The 20039-nt window shown below is 35.7% G+C and overlaps 1 protein-coding gene across 3 annotated transcripts in view; it reads right to left on the bottom strand.

Annotated features, from left to right (window-relative positions):
* Positions 1–8030: 8030 nt before the first annotated feature.
* The window catches only part of COL11A1 (collagen type XI alpha 1 chain), a 189117-nt gene continuing 177108 nt past the window's right edge, over positions 8031–20039 (bottom strand). For all 3 annotated transcript variants that reach the window (XM_072968109.1, XM_072968110.1, XM_072968111.1), the window contains 6 exons: positions 19947–20000; positions 18208–18457; positions 14544–14656; positions 13066–13134; positions 10959–11192; positions 8031–9751 (listed from right to left, as the gene is read on the bottom strand). In XM_072968109.1, coding sequence (XP_072824210.1) covers positions 9605–9751; positions 10959–11192; positions 13066–13134; positions 14544–14656; positions 18208–18457; positions 19947–20000 — 867 coding nt within the window. In that variant the 3' untranslated portion in view covers positions 8031–9604. The remainder of the gene's footprint in view (positions 9752–10958; positions 11193–13065; positions 13135–14543; positions 14657–18207; positions 18458–19946; positions 20001–20039) is intronic.

Here is a 20039-nt window from a genome sequence, read left to right as displayed (position 1 = left end):
GTCCTTCCTACAACTTCTTTAAAGAATGTGCCATCCTAAGAGAGAAGGAACTTCTCAAACAAGTATTAGGAGCACATCCACCTATATAATAGCAATGAAAACACGGATTACTTTTTTTCTTCAATTGTCAAGGATAACAAGAAGTGAAGATGAAATTTTGAATATTTGAATAGTTTAATGTTCATGAATATACATTTGTCAAGGATCGAAGAATGGCAGTCTTTGGTTATTTTAAAACATCTCTCTCATCAAGTAGTTAGGTAATTTTATTTTACTTAGGTCTATGTTTATGTGTATAATGTGACTTTCTTTCATCAAATTTTCTTAGAAAATGATGTCTTGCTCATAAAGAGCTCCTCTCAGACAAATCACCCATTAAAACAGAGAACAAACAGGTGGTTGCCAGAAAGATCTTCCTTCTGATGAGGGAAAGACTGATTCCCTCTGATGAGGGAAATGATGCTGAGTGAAATAGGGGAGGGAAATTAAGAGGTACAGGCTTCCAGTTACAAATAAACGAGTCATGGAGATGAAATGTACAGCAGGAGGAATATATTCAATAATGCTGTAATATCTTCAAAAGCTGACAGATGGTAACTAGACTTACTGTGGTGATCCTTCTGAACTGTAAAGAAGTGTTGAATCACTCACTATATTGTGCATCAGGAACTAACATAGTGTTGTAGGATAATTGTATTTAACAAACAAACTAACTAACAAAGAGACTCACAGAAAAAAGATCAGATTTGTGGTTACCCGAGGTGGAGGGTGGGGAGAGAGGAAACTGGATGAAGGTGGTCAAAAGGCATAAACTTCCAGTTATAAGATAAATAAGTACTAAGGATGTACTGTACAACCTGATATATATAATTAACACTGCAGTATAGTATATATGAAAGTTGTTAAGATGATTAATCTTAAGGGGTCTTATCACAAGGAAAATTTTTTCTGTTTCTTTAATTTTGTATCTATATGAGATGATGGATGCCCAGTAAACTTATGGGGTCATCATTTCATGATGTATGTGAGTCAAATCATTATGCTGTACACCTTAAACTTATACAGTGCTGCATGTCTATTATAGTTCAATAAAACTGAAATAAAAAATAAAAATAGAAACAAGAAAGGTTAAATTTAGCTAAAACTTAGTGAGTGAAGAGGAACAGACAAAGTAGAAGTGGTGTCTTCTTTGCCTATCTTTGGTTCTTTCATTCTTGTGATTCTCCAAAGATCTACATCAACATGTCAGCTTTTCTTTTGTTTAATAGATGTGTTGTTTAAAGACAACAATCTGGAGCCATTAGGAGCCCTAATGCTTCAGATGACAATGTTATAACTTTCACACAGATTTGCGTCACTGTGGAGTGTTCATGCTGAGAAGCCTCACACAGTTAGCAACAGACACCAGGACACAAAACTAACCCATCACTGAGCTGGCTCCGCACGCTTTGTTTGAATGAAGTTACTAGAATTAGCTTGAAGATCTGTTCTTAACATTGTGGTGTTTATTTTATAATTTGTCTCTTCTTCTTTGCTACAAATGAAAATTTTATATGAAAATGACTAACTGCCATGCCTTTTGCTGATGACGGATGGGCGAATTTGTAAAGCTTGTTCCCAATGGTATGTGATTATTAAAACATACACATACACACACACACAAGAGCCAGAGTTACATTTATCACAAATATATGAAAAATCACCTTGTAAGTTGATGTTTTCTAGATTTAAAGATTTTTTTCATTTAGAAACTTGTTAGAAACAACATCCCATGTCATTAAATCTAACACTGATTTTACCAACTTTATCATTCATTCTACAAATGCACTATGCCTCTTTTAAAAACCAATTTTCTAACTGTATTCCTTTAGATTGTTTCCATTGTTTAAATTGATGTTGGATAGAGTATTGCAACAGCATAGTTTTAGGTAAAATCTTGATGCATAAAACTTAACCCGTATTGCAATGCCAAGTCGCGGTGCACTTAGACCTGTGGGAACAGAGCGAACCTCTGTGGACAGAACTCAGCCATCTTGGTCTCCCTGCCCTCAGGTCTTGCAGAACGTTGCTCTTTAATGAAATCTTATCCAAGGCTCAGTGTAGAAAAATAGTCAGGAAAGCATCTCAAAGGGTCTTACTCAATAATTTAAGATTTTTGACCTATATTTTGTTGGCTAGTGTTTTCAAGTGTAAATAATTTCTCAGTTTAATGGATATGATACACCTAATATTTTCTAAAATGAAATATAATACCAGAGAATGGAATATTACATATCAGGGTGCATCACAATGCATATGAGTTTGCACCATGTTATTTCAGTTTTGTGTAAGGTGTCTGTGAATAAGAGGAAGCAAGAGAGAGGGAGAGGTTGTGAACATACTTTTCGTATGCAGTGAAACAAACAACAACAAAAAAGACACTGTTGTAGGTGACGGGACACCACTGAGCAGTTTTACGTATGGGAGTGAGACAGGAGAGAGGTGTGTAGGGCACAACCATTAAAAGCATGACGCAGCAACTGAGGACAGGACACGCACTGGTTAGAACCAAGATGGTGGAAAATTCACCTCTCAGGAGACCTTGAGGCCCCAAATAGCAGAGCATTTGACTCCAGTTGACCTTGTGTTTCATTACGTGCTCACTGTAATATATTAGCGCGGTAAATGACACTCCCTCAGGCACCATGACAGTTGCAAGGCTGGCCATAAAAGCCCCGAAAGTGGCCCAGTTCCTGGGAATCCCTGCCCCTTCCCTAAAGTAGCTGGAATAACCACTCCTATAGCTTGTTAGCATATGAAACTACCTGGCTCACAAAGGCTAGCCACCCCACAGCTCGCGACTGCGCTCCCTTCTGAGTGAGACGGGCTGCATTCTGTCTATGAAATGTGTCTCTACCAGGGGTGCTCTCGCTCTTGCCTTCTGAGACAGCCTGCACGCTGTCTACAAAATGTGTGTCTCCCTGAATAAACTCGCTTTCACTTCACTGTGGCTCGCTCTTGAATTCTTTCCTGCATGAAGCCAAGGGCCCTCACTTGATGGGGTGCGTCCCCAGGGACTCACCTGGGGCCTGGGGTAGGACCTTCCTCTCTCACCCTATTTTCCTGCAACAGGAGAAATCCTTTTGCATTTGCGTTTCTCATAAAGAAGTCCTTTAGTTCTTTTTTCAGTAAGGCAGTTAGATTTGGGAATAATGGTGTCTGGAAGTAGGAAATTATATAGAAAGTCATTAAAATATTGTGATGAAATATTAACTACCCAAACTTAAACAGTGGTAATGCAGACGGGGAAACAACAGGTGTGAAACATATTTAGGAAGGAGAATTGACATAAACTGAGAACTGATTTGAAAGAACAGTAAGCAGTTCATGACTCTGAATGTCTTTGGCCCAGGTGGCTTTGTGGATAGAAGTGTCGTTAGCTGAGATTAGGAGCACGGGCAAGGGAGCAGGTTTTGACACAATGAGTTGTCATCTCTGAGAAAATGCACATTGAATTTGATGAATGTTCCATTATTTGTGATACTGAAAAGTTTCAATGTAGCCTAGGGATGAATTCAACTGTACTGGGTTGAATGGTGGATAAAAAAGTAGAAGCAGTGTTTACAATCCATCTATAGAAAGTTTGATGGGCAGACAATAAAGGGTATCTAAATATGGTTTCTCCATTTGCTTATTTGTTTATTTAAATATATATTGAGTGCCTACAATGCTCTGATCTTTTTATAGGCAGCTAAATTTTTTTCATATTAATGATAAATAATTATTTCCAAGACTTCCCATGTATTTACTTATTCCTTGTGTCCCAATTTTTACTTATGAAAGTTTCAACGTCAGCAGACAAAGTTATAATAACTAAGTTTTGGCAGTTAATTTTTCTTTCTGTAAGTGTATGGCTGATAATGTACATGAACTTTTATTTAGATAGGAGACAGGTGCTTGTCCATAAAGTTTTAAGCATGTATTGTTTAAACAATCAAAAATTATTTTCACATGTGATCCCGACAGTAATATATGAGATACAATGGGAGATGCAAAGCCAGTTGATACAGTTGGCTAGGTGTCCTACATTTTACGAAGACCTGTTGGCTCTTCAGATTTTTGTAGAGACAAGGTTCCCTTTCTATTATTTTATGATACATGCTCTTGAAGGCTAGGCAACTGTAACTTATTTGTAGATGTAGCCAATAAAAGTCTCTGAAATATTTTAAATGTAAAATTTAGTCATTTCTTCTTTCAAATTATTTTATACCTGTCCCTTCCTCTTAAATCATGCAGGTATAATTTCTGTAATCCAGATCTGTGTTACCACTCACTTAAGTTCAAAAACAGTCTCATGACACTTAGTCCCCATTATCTGACTCATCTCATAGATCCATCCAGCATAGAATGCTTACTAGGTGGGTTCGGACAAAACTGCCAAAACAGTCATTCTAAACATGACTGTCATTGTGACTGTCTTGCTCAAGAGCCAACATTCATTTTTAACCATTTACTGCATATCCTGACTCTTATGCATGATGTTTAAGCCATTACAACCCAACCCTAAACACAGGCCTTGGCCTTACACCTGGCCACCGCCCTCTCATGACTGGGGCTTAATCAGACCCCTCCTCCTCTTCAGGTGCCACACCCACGTGTGCCTCTGGAATTCTCCCCTGGGTTTCCTCCTTAAAGTGCTCTTCCGTCTCTCCTCCATAACATCCATCCAACTCCAGATACTTGCAGACCTGCCATCTTCTTCATGAAGCAAACTCACAAACCAGCATCAATTGTTCTTTTAGTTCTCCAAATACCTGTATAATCAGAACCTTGATAATAAACTAGTTTTTTTTTAAGAAGTGATGGTTTTATCTCTTCTCTTAATCTGTGAATAAGGATGTAGCGCAGACACTTTCTGACATCATTATTCTGTAAAGTTGAATTTATTTTATTTTATTTTTTTGTTGGAAGCCTGTCCTCCTCATGGAACTGAATCATATCCTTGGCCATTGGTTAACTAATAATTAAATGATCATCAAGTTTTCTGGCATTGATGTCCATGGTTCAGTGTCTCAGCACAACTTGCTTCCACCTTTAGAAAACATTTACTTCAAAATTTTGCCCCCATTGCAGCTGCCCCCTTTCCTCTCCCGCCTCCCTTTGAGGAAGAGGGCAGGAGGGTGGAGGGACAGGGAGGGCCCAGTGGTGAGGGAGGCCTCCCACACAGGAGACAAAAAAACTTCTAATGAGGCTTTTAACTATTTCACCAAATATCTAAAATAAAAGCTTTATTTACCTTGTCATGTCACTTTCCACTTTTAATTAGTTAATACCTTTAGCGGTTCTCTAATGTTCTTATTATCATTGTCTCTCTTTTTCCACTCTTCTCTCAGGATTGATGTAAAAATCTCTACAACTATGAAGAAATAACCAGGTAATAATATTAACTAGGAAGTGAATTCTGTTTCTCTGTAATGAAGGAAACTTACATAAAAATATAATTTGGTGTTCTTTTTAAAAATTTTTAGGTTTTTTTTTTTTTTGGTGGGGGGAAGGCAGTAACTACATTTATTTACTTTTTATTTTAGAGGAGGTGCTGGGGATTGAACCCAGGATCTTGTACATGCTAAGCACATGCTCTACACATTGAGCTACACCCTTCCCTCTTAGTGTTCTTAAAATATATTTTACCTTATAAATAGGTAGCTATGATAGCAATTTTTACTCAGTAATTTTATTCTCCTGAAATGGACAAGATGCCAAAACCCGTGTTATTAAGTAGCTGGTTACACAGAACTTTCCACCATGTTGAACTGAGGGATCTGCAAATCACTTCCTTTCTTAGAGGACTTACTTGTTCTGTTTGATTCCATCTAGCCATTTCTCACAGGGTTGAGCACATAGATGCATGTCATTTCAGGGCAAGGTTTCTTTATGCCTTAGAAATACTCGTTTTCCTCAGGGAGCCAAAAAAAAGCAGGCAAACTGATTTATACCAGAGACGCTACTGTGATGGGGAGTAGGCTGGTAGACACGTTAGCTTACTTTTGCCCCAAGTTGTCAGTGAAATAAGATTTGCTGCTGGGACATAGGATTTGCTCTACAGTTTTGACAAAAGGCGATTATTTCCATAATGGAAAGAAGGCCTACTGTATTTCTTTACAGACCTGTAAAGGTAGTTTAAAAATAGAAACCAGTGTATTTGTGTACATCAGCTTCATGTAGACAGTATTACAGGGAGAAATGTCATTACAAAGTTATTACAAAATAAGTTCTAGTTACTGTAACATGAAACATTTCTGAAATTATTTCAATTTGTATTTTTGGAAGGAAGGAGTTAACACTGTATCTGTAACTCTTCTCTCCTTCTGTTTTGCCCCTGACCAATCTCCTTATAAACACTGAGCAATGTACTTACTAGATAGAAGATAAATGAGGATCCTGCGGGGGTTGACTGTGTCCTGATAACTGAACTTGCAATGCTTTTAGCAGGATATAGTCTGAAAGATTTCAAATTGTGAATGATTCTGCAGTCTCTGGATATCTGGGCTGCAGCTGCAGTGAAGAATTACTAGTTATATGACCACCACAGAGACATGAGAATAGCAAAATATAAAATTTGAGAGACCCTAAAACGTACTAAACCCATCCTTCTTGAGAGCAATATACATCCTGGTAAAGGGGTCCTGAGAAGCTCTGTGTGATGACTTTGGGGTTCTTGGATATTCACCTGGTATACACTGTTGCTCTTTTTTCATAGCCTTTGTGAACCGTTGTAAAGCCTGTATTTTATGTGAGTCTGTTTGCTGATTTAGACCTCTGTGATGCAATAGATTGTAATGTTTTACTTTTTAAAAATGAAATCTTTATAAAGGTCTGCAGAGTAGGTGGCACACATTATTAGCTACATTTTAGAAAGGAACTAATGCTATGGTGATGACAGTAGAAGTAGGAAATCTGGAGCAAGAAAAATGACTTATTTAGCTCTTGGTGTGCATCAGTGTGCTAGGCCCTTAATTAACTCATGTATTTGGTAGTTATCCAGCACACAGTAAGTACTTGGAACGAATAAAGCTTAAACTTCATAATTCTCTTTCATAGGCACCATCTAAGACCAAATACATAGGAGAAAAGTGTTACTTCAGAGAATTAATAAAAACATTGGTATTTCTTCGGATGGTCTGGTACTTTAAGCATGGGTCCATTTTTTAAAATTAACAATTTGTTGTAACATATTTCCTCATTCTAAATAGTATCTTTTGTATTTGTTATTTGTAATTGTGTATTATTTTTCTTAAAGGGAATTATACCAACTTTTATGTGCATCAGGCCCAGGACCTACCCTTGCCTACGAGGTCCATATCGTTCTCCAGTTTACATGTGAATGACTTACACACGCTGGGCCAGGAATAGAATGTCAGATGATACGCTTCTTCCATTGCATCGAGCTTCCTTTTGTCCAGATTAAATCAATTATAAGAGAGAGGAAAAAAATTCGATACTACGCAGAAGACCATATCCATACATGAAAGGAATATGAGAGGGTAGGTGTTTTAGTTATTTATTCATTCATTCTACTGAGTGCCAAATTTGAAGCCATTTTGCTTAAATGGACAAATAATGCAGCTTCCCAATGCAGGTCAATATGCGAAATAGTTCCTCATTGCTATGCATTCATTCATTGTCTGATGTATGGAATTCCTCTTGATAAACAGTATTACTCTAGGTATGATTTACAGACTATTTCAAATAGTTCTGAAAAGTTTTCTAATGCTGAAACTACGAACATATGTTTGAGGCTTTGTAAAATGTTTAATTATGAAAACTTTTTTGGAAATTTTATATATAACCAATCTCTATTTTGTTAGGGTATTACCGTGTGGTGTTTTTATTTTAGACATGTGGAGAATTTAAACAACTAATCTCTAAAGAGTACTATTCTTTTCCAGAAGTGTAAAACTATTCTAATCTGGATGGTCAAGAAACAGAATTGAAAGCCTTTTCCACAACAGAGAGTAATTTAAAACCTATTTAAGAAAGAGAATGACCAATCCAGGTAGACAAGACTTGAGTTTATTTATACGATTCATATCTCCCTTCTTGAAAGGACATTTACAAACTTGATTTCAAAAATAAAAGAACTTCTGAATGACAAATGTTCACGTTTTAATTTCAATATTACAGGTATGGTCTTTTGTGATAAATTATCAGTTGAAAATGTTCCAGTGAAATCTGGTACCAATTAATTTAACACTTCATATAAGAAATAATAAAACATTTATTTTCAAGTCTTACATATATTATTTAAATAGTTACAAAGTTCAATTTTTAATTTTTAAATTTTACTGCTATTTCAAGCTACCTGAAAGAAAAGGCCTTAGTGGAAAAAAAAAAGTTTTGATTGTTTTTAGTAAGTATGACTTTTAAAACAAGCACTGTTAGTAACAGTTCACCCACATGTTATTTAGCAGTTAGGTAGGTCAGATAATGTGTATTGTCTTGAAAGAAAAGAAATGATACTTGTTGGGTAGGTGCAGGTAAAATAGTATTTGGAGACTATTATAATACGCAACTTAGAATCAGATTCAAGAAGTTGACTGATTAAAAATATAACATTAAACAAATTCATAAATAATTGCTTAGTTTCCACCTTTTAATAGTAATCTGAATGGTTGAAGCACACTGAAAACAATGAGATGAGATAAGGTAGTAAAAAAATTGTACATCTGATTAATTGCTTGATGGAGACATGAATTTGTTAAGTTAGCCTCTCATACACATTTCCTGTCCAAAAAATATAAGCTTGTTTATTTTCCATATATACAAGTATCCTGTGAAATCCTAGACTCTGAAAAGAAAAAGGCTGAGGTATAGCATTGAATAAAGCATCAAGATAATGCATGATGCTTTTGGCTGAAATTCAGCAAAGTTACGGTCAGTAGAGAAGAACTGATCGGAGTGTGCTTCCAAAAGTCTTCCAGGTTTTTGCCCTCTAAGAAATTTGTTGGCGACATCAAATAATTGAACTCTTCAACATCAATATATACAAAGGCATTTTATTATTCGTCAAAGAAAGGGAATGAGTCATCAGAAATTACAACTTTATTTTTTCATAATACATATATTTATTGCCATCATAGTTCTGCAATTGTCATAAAATTAGAGTCAGATGGAATTCAGAGACACGTGCAAGTTTTGGAAATGGACACATAGATAACAGTATAGAACTGTACATAAAATAATTACAATTTATCAAACACACTGTTTTAGCACATCCATGATGGATGGGAGTGAGCACCATATCTTTTATGAATATATATTTTTCTCTTTTTTTTTTTCCTACAGCACCAAAGAAATCCAAATAGGAGGAGGAGAGACGAAAATTGGGAGTCAAGAATAAGGCCTGTTTCCATCTCAGCCACACTGTCTTATAATTTTATGATTTCCAAAGCTTTTGTCATGTGATTCTGCCCCCTCACGGGCATCGGTATTTCTTAATTGGTAAATGTATACGTAGCAAGTTGTTTTCTATACCATCCTTATTCAAAACTTGCATGTGGCATAAAATGGATTGGTGGCACCAAGGTGTATTTTCTGTCGATTTCATATATTCTTTGTTCTAATCTTAGCCAAGGAAACAAACAGGACCAACTTCAAATCCAAACTTCTGACTCTGGTCACCAAAGTCATTGATCATCACATCAACGATAGGTACTTGATCAATTTTCGGTGTGTTGATTTCAATCACAGTATTTCCATAGCCTTTTCTTGACTGTAAAGTTAAGCACAAGTAATAAGTCATAAAGTCATTTCATATTTTTAACATATATGTTATTTTTTTCTTAAGCCTCTGAATAGAGGTAAGAAGGTAAGACAGAGGAAAGTGGAAAAAAAATTGTGTTCTCTGTGTAGTAATGAACTCTTCTGGTTATCACTGATGTCATATGTAGCTTTAAACCTTGAATGTCAACTGCATTCAACAGTTAGCTGTAATTACTACCCACACTGCACAATTGCAGAGGCTCTCAGTGAACTGATAAATACATTTCAATATGAAAACCGATGTTGGTACTGGAGCATACCCCTACATAAATAATTTATCCTTACCATTATAATCACAATTAAGATATATATATATATATATATAAACATAGTCAAGTTTTTAAAGAAAAATTTGAATATAGTATAGAAATTATAATGCAAGAAGGCCAAAGTCAAAGCATTTTTGCTGCTAGGTATCAACTCTGTAAATAATTATCAACACATTACTATTGGGAAATCCAAAACACTCGCTCCTTTTAATACGTTCTCTTTGATCTCTGCGTGCTCTACTCTGTTTGTCTGCAACTGCGACTTCCCTTCAGTCGTCAGCTAAAATAATGAGCTTGCTAGGTGCTCTTTTGGTCATTTTCTATTACCTAATTCCTACACGTGTGGGACAGTTCAGAGGATAAAATAACAAACTGACGGGAGCTGCCTAAACTGGCATAACATGGTACCAGTCAGCAAGCCCCTTATTAAAACAAAAAAACCAAAAAGCGAAACACACACAGGAGTAAGAATTATTTATGGTATAAATGGTATAATGGTGGCTCCTTTGCCATTTTAGAGTCATGGACTAAGGAGGCAAATGAAATAGGCTCTTGATTTTTTTTTTTTCATTTCAAGAATAACTAGCTGAAATAGAATTCAAGTATCAGGAATAATTCCATAAAAATAACATATGATTCAAGATTACCTTCTGTCAGGGCTTTAAAAATGTGTCTATAGTATGGTTCAGTTTCTGTGTGTGTGTGTGTGTGTGTGTGTGTGTGTGTTAGTGGTTTCTAACATACTATACTTTAACAGGTTGGAATTAAGCATCAAGTCTTCATAACAACTGACGTCCGCTGTATGAGAGAAATCTGACTTAGGACCAAGTTGGGATGGTCACGCCCGCCGCTCAGCCCTGAAAGAAGGCGTGCAGAGATCACACTCACCGCACAGCCGTCAGACAGGGCTCTGATGTAAGGGCTGTTGTCGTAGGACATTTCCTCGTCATTTGATCCCAGGAACCGAAGGGCTTTGTCATAGCTCCCTGAGGACACGTCATACCAGGCTACTGACTGATGACAGTTGTAGGTGAAGTTTTGCCGCGCAGAGGCGGTCAGCAGTTTCAGGAATGTCATTTGCACCATATTAATGGAATTGCCTTCAACATCTAAATATGAAAGCTGGGAATAGGAGGATAAAGAGACACATTAAGACTCATTTCCTCCTCTGTGCTATAAAAGAGTAAAACCACTGTCACAAGTGAACTGCGATCCCAGAAGCATGTGGATGAGTCAGCAAACCTATTTTCACTTAATGACAGAAAGTGGGCGTTGAGGGTCAGAAGATCCAGAGACAGGATTTTATGAAATAAGGATTGTATTTCCACCTGAGTTACTATCAGCGATATTTACCTTGGAAAAAAAAATCACTTTATACTTCTAGTTCCTAATCAGTCAGTAAATATTATGAAAAATGCTTTTGTTTCCAGGAAATCTTTCATTATATTGATGCATCTTTTCAAATAATAGAGTGGTAAAATAGTGAAAATGAAAATTGAGGAATATCAGTGCAATGTAACATTTAACTATTTTTATGTTGTTTGACTTCACCGATTTTGTGAATATATCTACTTGGTTCACATTTTTCAACAGGTTCCTGCATTTTTCATCTTGGGGCCACAGTCTTACAAGGCATTTTTGGTCTTCTAATCTTCAGCACAGACCTGCCTGTTTGTTCCTGGACGATATATTTATATATATTCATCTTTGTATCACCAGTGCCAAGCATAATGCCTGAGACATGAAAAGGAATATTTGTCATCTGGAAATACTTATTTTGTGTTTAGAGCAGGAAAATAGTCTTAATAGCAAGTTATTAAAAACTGTCTTTTTTGGTCAAATTCATAAATTATTTTATTGGTATAACTGAAGTATCTGGGGTCAGCTGAAACATATAAACCTAGATTTAAAAAAAAATTAAGCAAGAAATTCACCCGGATTATAGATTGTCAGTATAAAGGCAGTTGTCTCTGACTTTCTGCCTTATTGTTGATTTTACTTAATTCTTACTGATTAACAGCACAGATGAGGAGGATCCTTGAGAGGCTGCAGGAAAAAAAAACTCGGGAAATTCACTCTAAGGAAAACAAAACAGCAAAAATAAAACCACACACAGAGTTCTGTGTATGTATTTTTAACTCATATACAGATAAAGATGTAACATGGGTGTTTAACAAGTAACTGGAAGACTAAACTAGAGAGTTATGTCCAGTGGAAAACTTCACTAAAAGTTGTTAATTAATATGTGGAGGTTCTTATGGAATAACTGTATAAATAATCATCAATGGAAAATAACGGCTTTTTAAAAGAACATTAAACTATTGAAAAATTATCTGGATAATGAGAAACTTTAATTTGGATATATTCTAATTAATATTTTAAACACAAGCACACTTTTAAATAGCCTTTAAGTACAAATTTTGTTTTGGCATCTGATCTTAAAATATCTCTATAAAATTATTAGCCACAAACTGGTAATTGTAAGGAAATATCTAAGCGGACTTGTGCTATGATACAAATAAAAGTTCAGGTCAGTCAGTTCACTTTATCTCCAGCTGTAACAATTGGAAAAAAAAAAATTTCACATTCCAAAAGTTCTTATTGAATTTGAAAACAAAGAACAAATTAGGTTTCAAGCATAAAGGAAATGAAATCGAGTCAGAGGTACTAAAGAGATACTATATTGTCTATACCTGATTTTCTAGTATAATCTGTTTTATGAAAGCTATCTCAGGTACTTAGTGAAATGCATATTTTATTTGATCTTATTATTTTAGTAAATTTAATATAATTCTACATATTTTGATACAAAAGTTTTAGGCTTCTCTCTAAAATCCCGAAGTGGTCTAAGAGATTTAGATGGAGCAAACTGGGGATCGCAAGGACTCCTGCTTTGTGTAATTAAGATTTTCACAGTAAGAGTCTGGAGATACATAATTTGAGCTTCATTTACAAGGTTCAACATAAACCATTACATGTTGAAGTGATAACATACCAGTTTTCCTCTCTTGAATTCACTAAACCAGCTTCCTGGTTTCTCCTTTGGCCATGACGAAAGTCTCACCTGTTGCAAAGGAACAGGAAAATTTTTAAATGGGTTAAAGTTACGAACAGTATTGTGTATGTATGTATCAATAATTTTCAGTAAGATTAAGATGCTAAATGGTTTTCAAAATGGCCTACCCTGGATTATATAAAATGAGATAAAGAGCAAAATTTGAGATAGATCTTCTGAATTCCCATTTAGCAAAGACTGAGTCATTTTCTTCCTGTTTTCTTTAATTGCTCAGAAAGAAATGGGGAAAATAACCTGGTAAAGGCATGCTAAGGGTCGGCTGTAGGGGATATGGGTGGAACTCTTAGGTATCCCCTTGCAAAGGAAACACTCACAATGCCAGCTGGCATCTGCCATTAAGGTTCGTACCATCAGTATCTCATAGCCAAGGGAGGCATCCTGAAGTATCCTGCCAGTAATAAGAGTGGGATGCTTGGAAAAATCATTGCTGCAAGCCTGATCATCCCCTGCTGGGATAATGTTTAGAATCCTCTACAGATCTTCATTTATTGTTTTGCTTTGCAGAGATCAGCAAAGTATAAAGGTATATGAGGCCTCACTAGAGGGAATTTGCGTAATCCTGTAAGGGGAGGCGCTTCCATTTTCCCACACTTGCTGGTGGGCTGTGGTGGGGGCTTTCTTATGCTTCACTACCTACCAAGCGTGTTAGGAAACAGACATTGCTTTGTCTCCTGCCCCTAAGACGGATCCTTTACTTACAAACTTAACGTCTCTCCTAAAGAGACTAGTCACACTTTCAGCTATTTGTTTTGTTGTAAGGAATTTCTGTGCCCACACTGCTTACTAAGAAGAATGTGATTTATTAAGAGGATAGAAATAAAGTCAAAATTTCCCACCTGTCAAAAGTTTGGAGACTATAATTATGCTGGTGAAAAGTCTTATATTAATCATTTGCCTGTAGCTTTAAAGACAGAACTCAAAAATACTGAGACTGCTAGGTGAAAATCAAGAAATGTGTTTGAAGAGACTAAACGTTTAAGAAGTACACAAGTGCAGAGATACTTCTATGTGATGTGAAAGAGTCATACTTTATAAAAGTGTGTTTCTGAGCATACTACACAGCTGTGAGTTCTGCCACATGGTACTTGGAATGAAAAATATTATGTATGCACTAAAATCTGAGAATCAACTGTGCTGTGTCATGGAAAGCCACAGAATTTTAGCGGGTAAGCAGGTGCATAAAGAATACATCTGGGTGAAAAATAAGAAGAGAAGTATTTATTAACTCTGTGTGTCACTTTGGTGTCTATTCATGTTTCTGCAAATGAAATGCTCTAATTACCCTGTAAGAAAAGCAGATAAATGAAAATATGACAGTAATTTTCCTGTTTAGTTCAATATTGCAAAAACACGGCAAGAACTGTCAACAGTCACCACCAAAACAGATTGGTACTTACTCCCTCCGATTTTTTGTCTGGATAAATGCAAGTCTCACCACCAGACGTGAAATTACAGTAAACTTTGAAGGAATCTCCTGAGCAACCCTGGTTAGGATCAATCCAATATTCACCTGGAAGTAGGAAAAAAATATGTCACATACAAATACATTTATATCAAAAACTGAGTATATTATATACCAAGTTTTATTAGAGAAATAAGAAAAAAATGAATATTCATTGATCTATTCCCATATGAATCCCTTATGTCTTTGGTCAAATTGAGGTGTATGTTTGACTAGTTAAAGAGTGACCCTTTGTCTTGTCTGCTCAAAGCTTTGCTAATGGCCCCATACACTCTGCCTGGAACATCCTTTTTTTTTATTCTTAGCATGTCTATTATGTTTAAGTTTCAGATTAAATCCCATCTCCTCAAATATCAGCATTCTATTTATCCATGTGTAATGAATTGCAAGTACACTGGAATCAGACATCCTCAACTCTAAATCTTATATGTATCATTTACTACTTAAGTAATCTATTCATGTAATAATATTCTTCTTGATTTGTTAATCTGTAGGATGGAAGTGATCACCTCTACTTAGCCTCAGGGTCATACTTCTGCATTATTTTACAGTAAAAACTTTTTTGTAGTAAATGTCCTCTCCCTTTCAATGGGATCCTAAGAAGAAGGTCTATTTTATATATTGAAACACAGTTTGCTATTAATTCTATTATCTAAATGGTATGAACAAGTATTACCATGTGAATGACCATGCCTGTTAATTTAGTGTTAAGTGAGTAAAGATACTAAGTAGTGGGACTGACATAAAGTTATTCCTTAAATAACTGACAATGGGGTCTTTGTTAATAAGAACTATCGGGAGGCAGAATTGATAAACACGTGATGATGACTTTGCTTCTCTCCTACCATTTTTCATGCTGCCACTTTATCTCAAATACTCATTTGAATTATGTCAATCCATTGATTATGAACTTTGAATGATTTAAAAGCTCTAACTGCTTAGCTTAGTAATGGAATTCCTGAAAATCCAATGCCAGTTTGAATTTTGAAATGAATAAAAAACATTTGGACTTTCCCTGATTACACCATTACATTCACATCTGGAACAAACCGAAATTCTCAGGCAAAAATATACACAAAAATAAAAATCATCCAAGACTTTACCAACCAGAACAACCACTCAGTCTTTGATCTTTCAATCAATCATTTAGAATTATATGGTAAGCATTTTTGATCTTGTCTTATTCAGTTAGCAGTTACTAAATATTATTTCAAATAACATACACTTAATTACTTAGATACCTTTATTCAATAAATTCAGGATGAATACCATGACTACTATGAATACCTTGTTCAATTCATTTGTAATTGATTCACTTCCTATTTCTACTGACACATCCCTAAATCAGGCCACCATTGTCTCTTGCTTAGACTAGTCTGACAGCTTCTTAACCAGCCTCCTTTGATTCCATCTTGCTTCCTTTCAAATCACTTCAAGCCATTTTTCATTTTGCTCATTATTGCAGCCACAGAGATCTTCTTTCAGTTCCTTTAAGACACCAAGATCTTGTCTTCTTTAAAGCTTTGCAAATATCCCATATCCTCTGCCTGGAATACATTTTTGATTCTTTGCATGACTGGCTATCTCTTTAAGGTTTCAGCTCAAATGGCACTTCCTCAAATAGTGACATCCTATTTATCCAAAATGAAATCACTCCCTAATTATCTAAATACCCAGGTTTTTTTTTTCTTTTTCAGAATACAGGTATTCCCCCTTCTTTCTGAAAGCTCACTTTATTCCAGTTGGCTTTTATGAAAGACTTACATTAGTATCTGTTTTCTCTAACAGAAAGAAATTGGAAGTGGATTTTTGCTTTTACAAAACGAAGTGTAAAGTGAAACGAGCATTCAGCATGTGTTTGGCAACAAGCAGTTACAGAGGCAGCGTGAACCAGGAGCAGTGAGAGCGTCACCGCCAAACTCCTTCCCCACAACTACACCCAGCATCTCAGCATCAAGCCCCATAGCTCTGAACTGTGTCTGTGAGCATCTGTGGTTTATCTCGATTTATTTTGTGCATCCTTTAGCAAGATGTATCCTAGAGTAATTGCTTCTGTGCTTTATGCCATTTTGGCTTGCAGGTTTCACAGGAACTCTCTAATTTCCGAGAGCAGGGGAAAACTGCATCTGTCATAGTGCGCTGTTATTGATACTTATGGTTCACCTGTCTCCATCATTAGACAATAGTAAATTGAGAGCATCATTCTTTCGGTTTATCTGTGCATCTCTGCCTGAAGAACAGAGCCTGGCACTGCTAAATGAATAAATATTTAATTGTAATTAATTAACACAATCAAGAATTAATAGAGCTAGTTAATATATGGAAACCACAGGGAACTATAGTCTACAACGAGCTTTCCATCTCCAAAATTTACACATTTTTTTTCTTGACTGCTCAGGTTCTACCTAATTAATCACACATTGTTTTGTGCTGTCAGCACACGCTGCCATCTTTCACATGTGATCTGCAGCTACGTGTGTATGATTTACCTTAGCTAGATCAGAAGTCTGGGTCATTCTCCTTATAAATTACTGAATTAATATGAAACTAAATGTATCTTTTTCTAATAAATATATTACAAGTTTAAAGACTTTTGATAGTGATTTGTAAAGGACCTTTAATAATTACTTGTGTTTTCATTTTAACAGGCTGTGCTTGATTGAGATAGGATTTTATGACATTCTTGTTCCTGAATTGCATGAAACTTCTCTAACTACATTGAGTTATTTAGAAAGAGCTCAGTTATTAACAGTCATTATATTATCAAAAGTGCAAAATAATATTGTCCCATGAGTAAGAAGAGTAGCGAATTATTTCCACATAAAGTGGGAGATTTAAAATCAGATGCACATCTACCCTCTTGTTAGTTTAGTGTTGTGTTAGTTAGTCAACCAACTTCGGATACTTGGAACTGGTTCCTTCTGAGAATGGGTACGTGAAGGTTTTGTCAAATAATTCATATAATAAACTATCCTGATTATTATTACAAGTAAATCATTCACAGTTGTTTTGGTTATTCGTGGATCAGTGAAATAAACGTTTGCCTCAAACAACCCTAATTCTTCAATATTCTATTGACCTTGTAGTAACTTACAGTTAAAAAAATATGAAAATGAATATATGCATGTTCCTATGTGACTGAAATATTGTGCTGTACACCAGAAATTGACACAACATTGTCAACTGACTATACTTCAATAAAAATATATTTTAAAATATTGTATTTACTAAATCATTGCTAAACTGATAGGTCACATGTGATTCAGTTATGCTACTTAATCATATTAATTTTAAAGTCAGTTAGGACATAGGATATAAATTATTATACCGTAACATCTATGTGCACACTTAAAACCAAACTTACTACAAGGCAAAATGCATTTGTGTTATCTTAATCATTCCAAAATGATATTGTTATATTTAAGGAAACCTTATTTAACAAGATAAAGATTTTCCAAAGTAGATCTTGAATTATAATCGTTTTCTTTGGTTTTATTTACAGACTATGTTAAACATTTAAGTAGAATTAATGAGCTGACAATGCACCTCGGGCACTGAGAGGCTCAGTACACTTGCTTGGCCATGTATTATTAACATACCATCTGGGAAGTCAGGATGGCTGAGCTGCAGGTCTTTGCAAGTTCGGGCTGGGTTGGTCTGTGTGCCCATTGGAAACTTCATATGCTCAATGTCTTGTTTCAAGGAATTGAGGGAACCAAATATTTCCTCCATTCCATCAGTGTAATCCAGAATATTATCTCCTGCATCTGCCTGCATGCCTTCTGCATGTCTTCTCGTTTTTTTGGGTGACAAGATTGGTAAAGGCTGAATGACTTCACCAGGCGGACCCTGCGAAAGAGATGACGGGCATGTAATTGTGTCCTAAGGTACAACATTCTGCAGATTAGTTACTGCTAATTATGTTATTGTTATAAGAAATTATAGTTTGTTCAACTTTTCAATGTTTTTCCTATTTTCAATGTTTTCTCTAATTGCTAGTGAATATGTATAACATATATATCTTTTTGATATATATATCTTTATATATAAACTTTGTAAGTTTTTAAAAAAAATAATCTAGTAGAGATATTGAGGTAGGCACAGAAATCAGATGATTTCTGGACCTTTTTCTATACAAGTAACAGCACAGATCTGTGTGGACATATGGCATATATGCTACTTTCCTTATTAATTCTTCCTCATTTACTTGCCCTATCTCTGCAACAAGATTTTAGTCTCTGAAGATTAAAACAACAGTTTACGTTTCTTGTGCTGTATAATGAGTTGTCTATTGTACTTGATAATAGTTTATATAATGAAACATTCAGCTTTTAACTTAAATATATCAATTAACAAACTTAAAAGAAGTGCAACCAGACTTGAATGTATATATGTGTAAGAGTAGAAATACACCAAATAGTTAATTCATATTGTGATGAATTATGTCCCACAAAAATTCCTACACAGAAGTCTAGGAACTCAGAGAAAGACCTTATTTAGCAGTGGAGTAGCTGTAGCTATAATTAATAAAGCAAATGCATATGAGGGCACTGGAGTGGATCCTATTCCAATATGACTGGTACCCTTCTAAAAAGGGGAAATTTGGGCACAAGACACACAAAGATGACATTGTGAAGAGACAAAAGAAGACAGCCTTCTAGAAGCCAAGGTGAGGGGTCTCAGACATTCCCCCGCACCCTTTCGAAGGCTCCAATGCGGCTGACACTTTGATCTAGGACTTCTGGCCCCTAGAACTGTTGGACAGTACGTTTGTGCTGTTTGAGCACCTAGTTTGTGGTACTTTGTTTCTGTAGTCCTAGCAAACTAATCCACATACGGCTTCAAAACAAGTTCAAGAAGGAAGACTCAAATTATTTCACATGGATCTAACACAACAGTTGGGTGAAGTCTGGAAAACGTCAGTGTCAGTAAATGGCAGCTATTATTACTGCTTTTATTATTATCATTATATGCAGTAGGAAAAAAATGCCAAATGTCTGAACTTTTGTTTTTATTCCTAGGTCTTAAGGTATCTTTGTGGCAAACAAACAGTTGCATTCATGAAAATATAACATAAAAGTATATGATTTTCTTGAAAAACTAATAAAACAAGATTGTTACAATATATAGTTAAGGTTTCTTTATATTCAAAGAGTGAAACCAATTAAAAGACCGGTCTTGGCATGGAGACCTGAGTACTTAATTAAGGTAGTTGCTATTTCCTAGAAAATCAGCACTTTGACAGAATGTGCTTCTTCATCCTTATGAATTCAGAGAAATTGCTGGCAGTCTTAGGATGCCAATTGCCAGAATATCACTCTTGTTACCATGCACTTACCGGAGGCCCCGGAGGTCCTGGAAGACCACTGTCACCCTTCTGGCCAGCAGGTCCCTGTTAGAAAGAATAAGGAACCAGATAAATAGAGAACAA

The sequence above is a fragment of the Vicugna pacos genome, chromosome 9 (assembly GCF_048564905.1).
Source record: "Vicugna pacos chromosome 9, VicPac4, whole genome shotgun sequence".
Lineage (NCBI taxonomy): Eukaryota > Metazoa > Chordata > Mammalia > Artiodactyla > Camelidae > Vicugna > Vicugna pacos.
The sequence above is the reverse complement of the archived record's forward strand: the minus strand, read 5'-3'. Positions and strand labels throughout refer to the sequence as shown.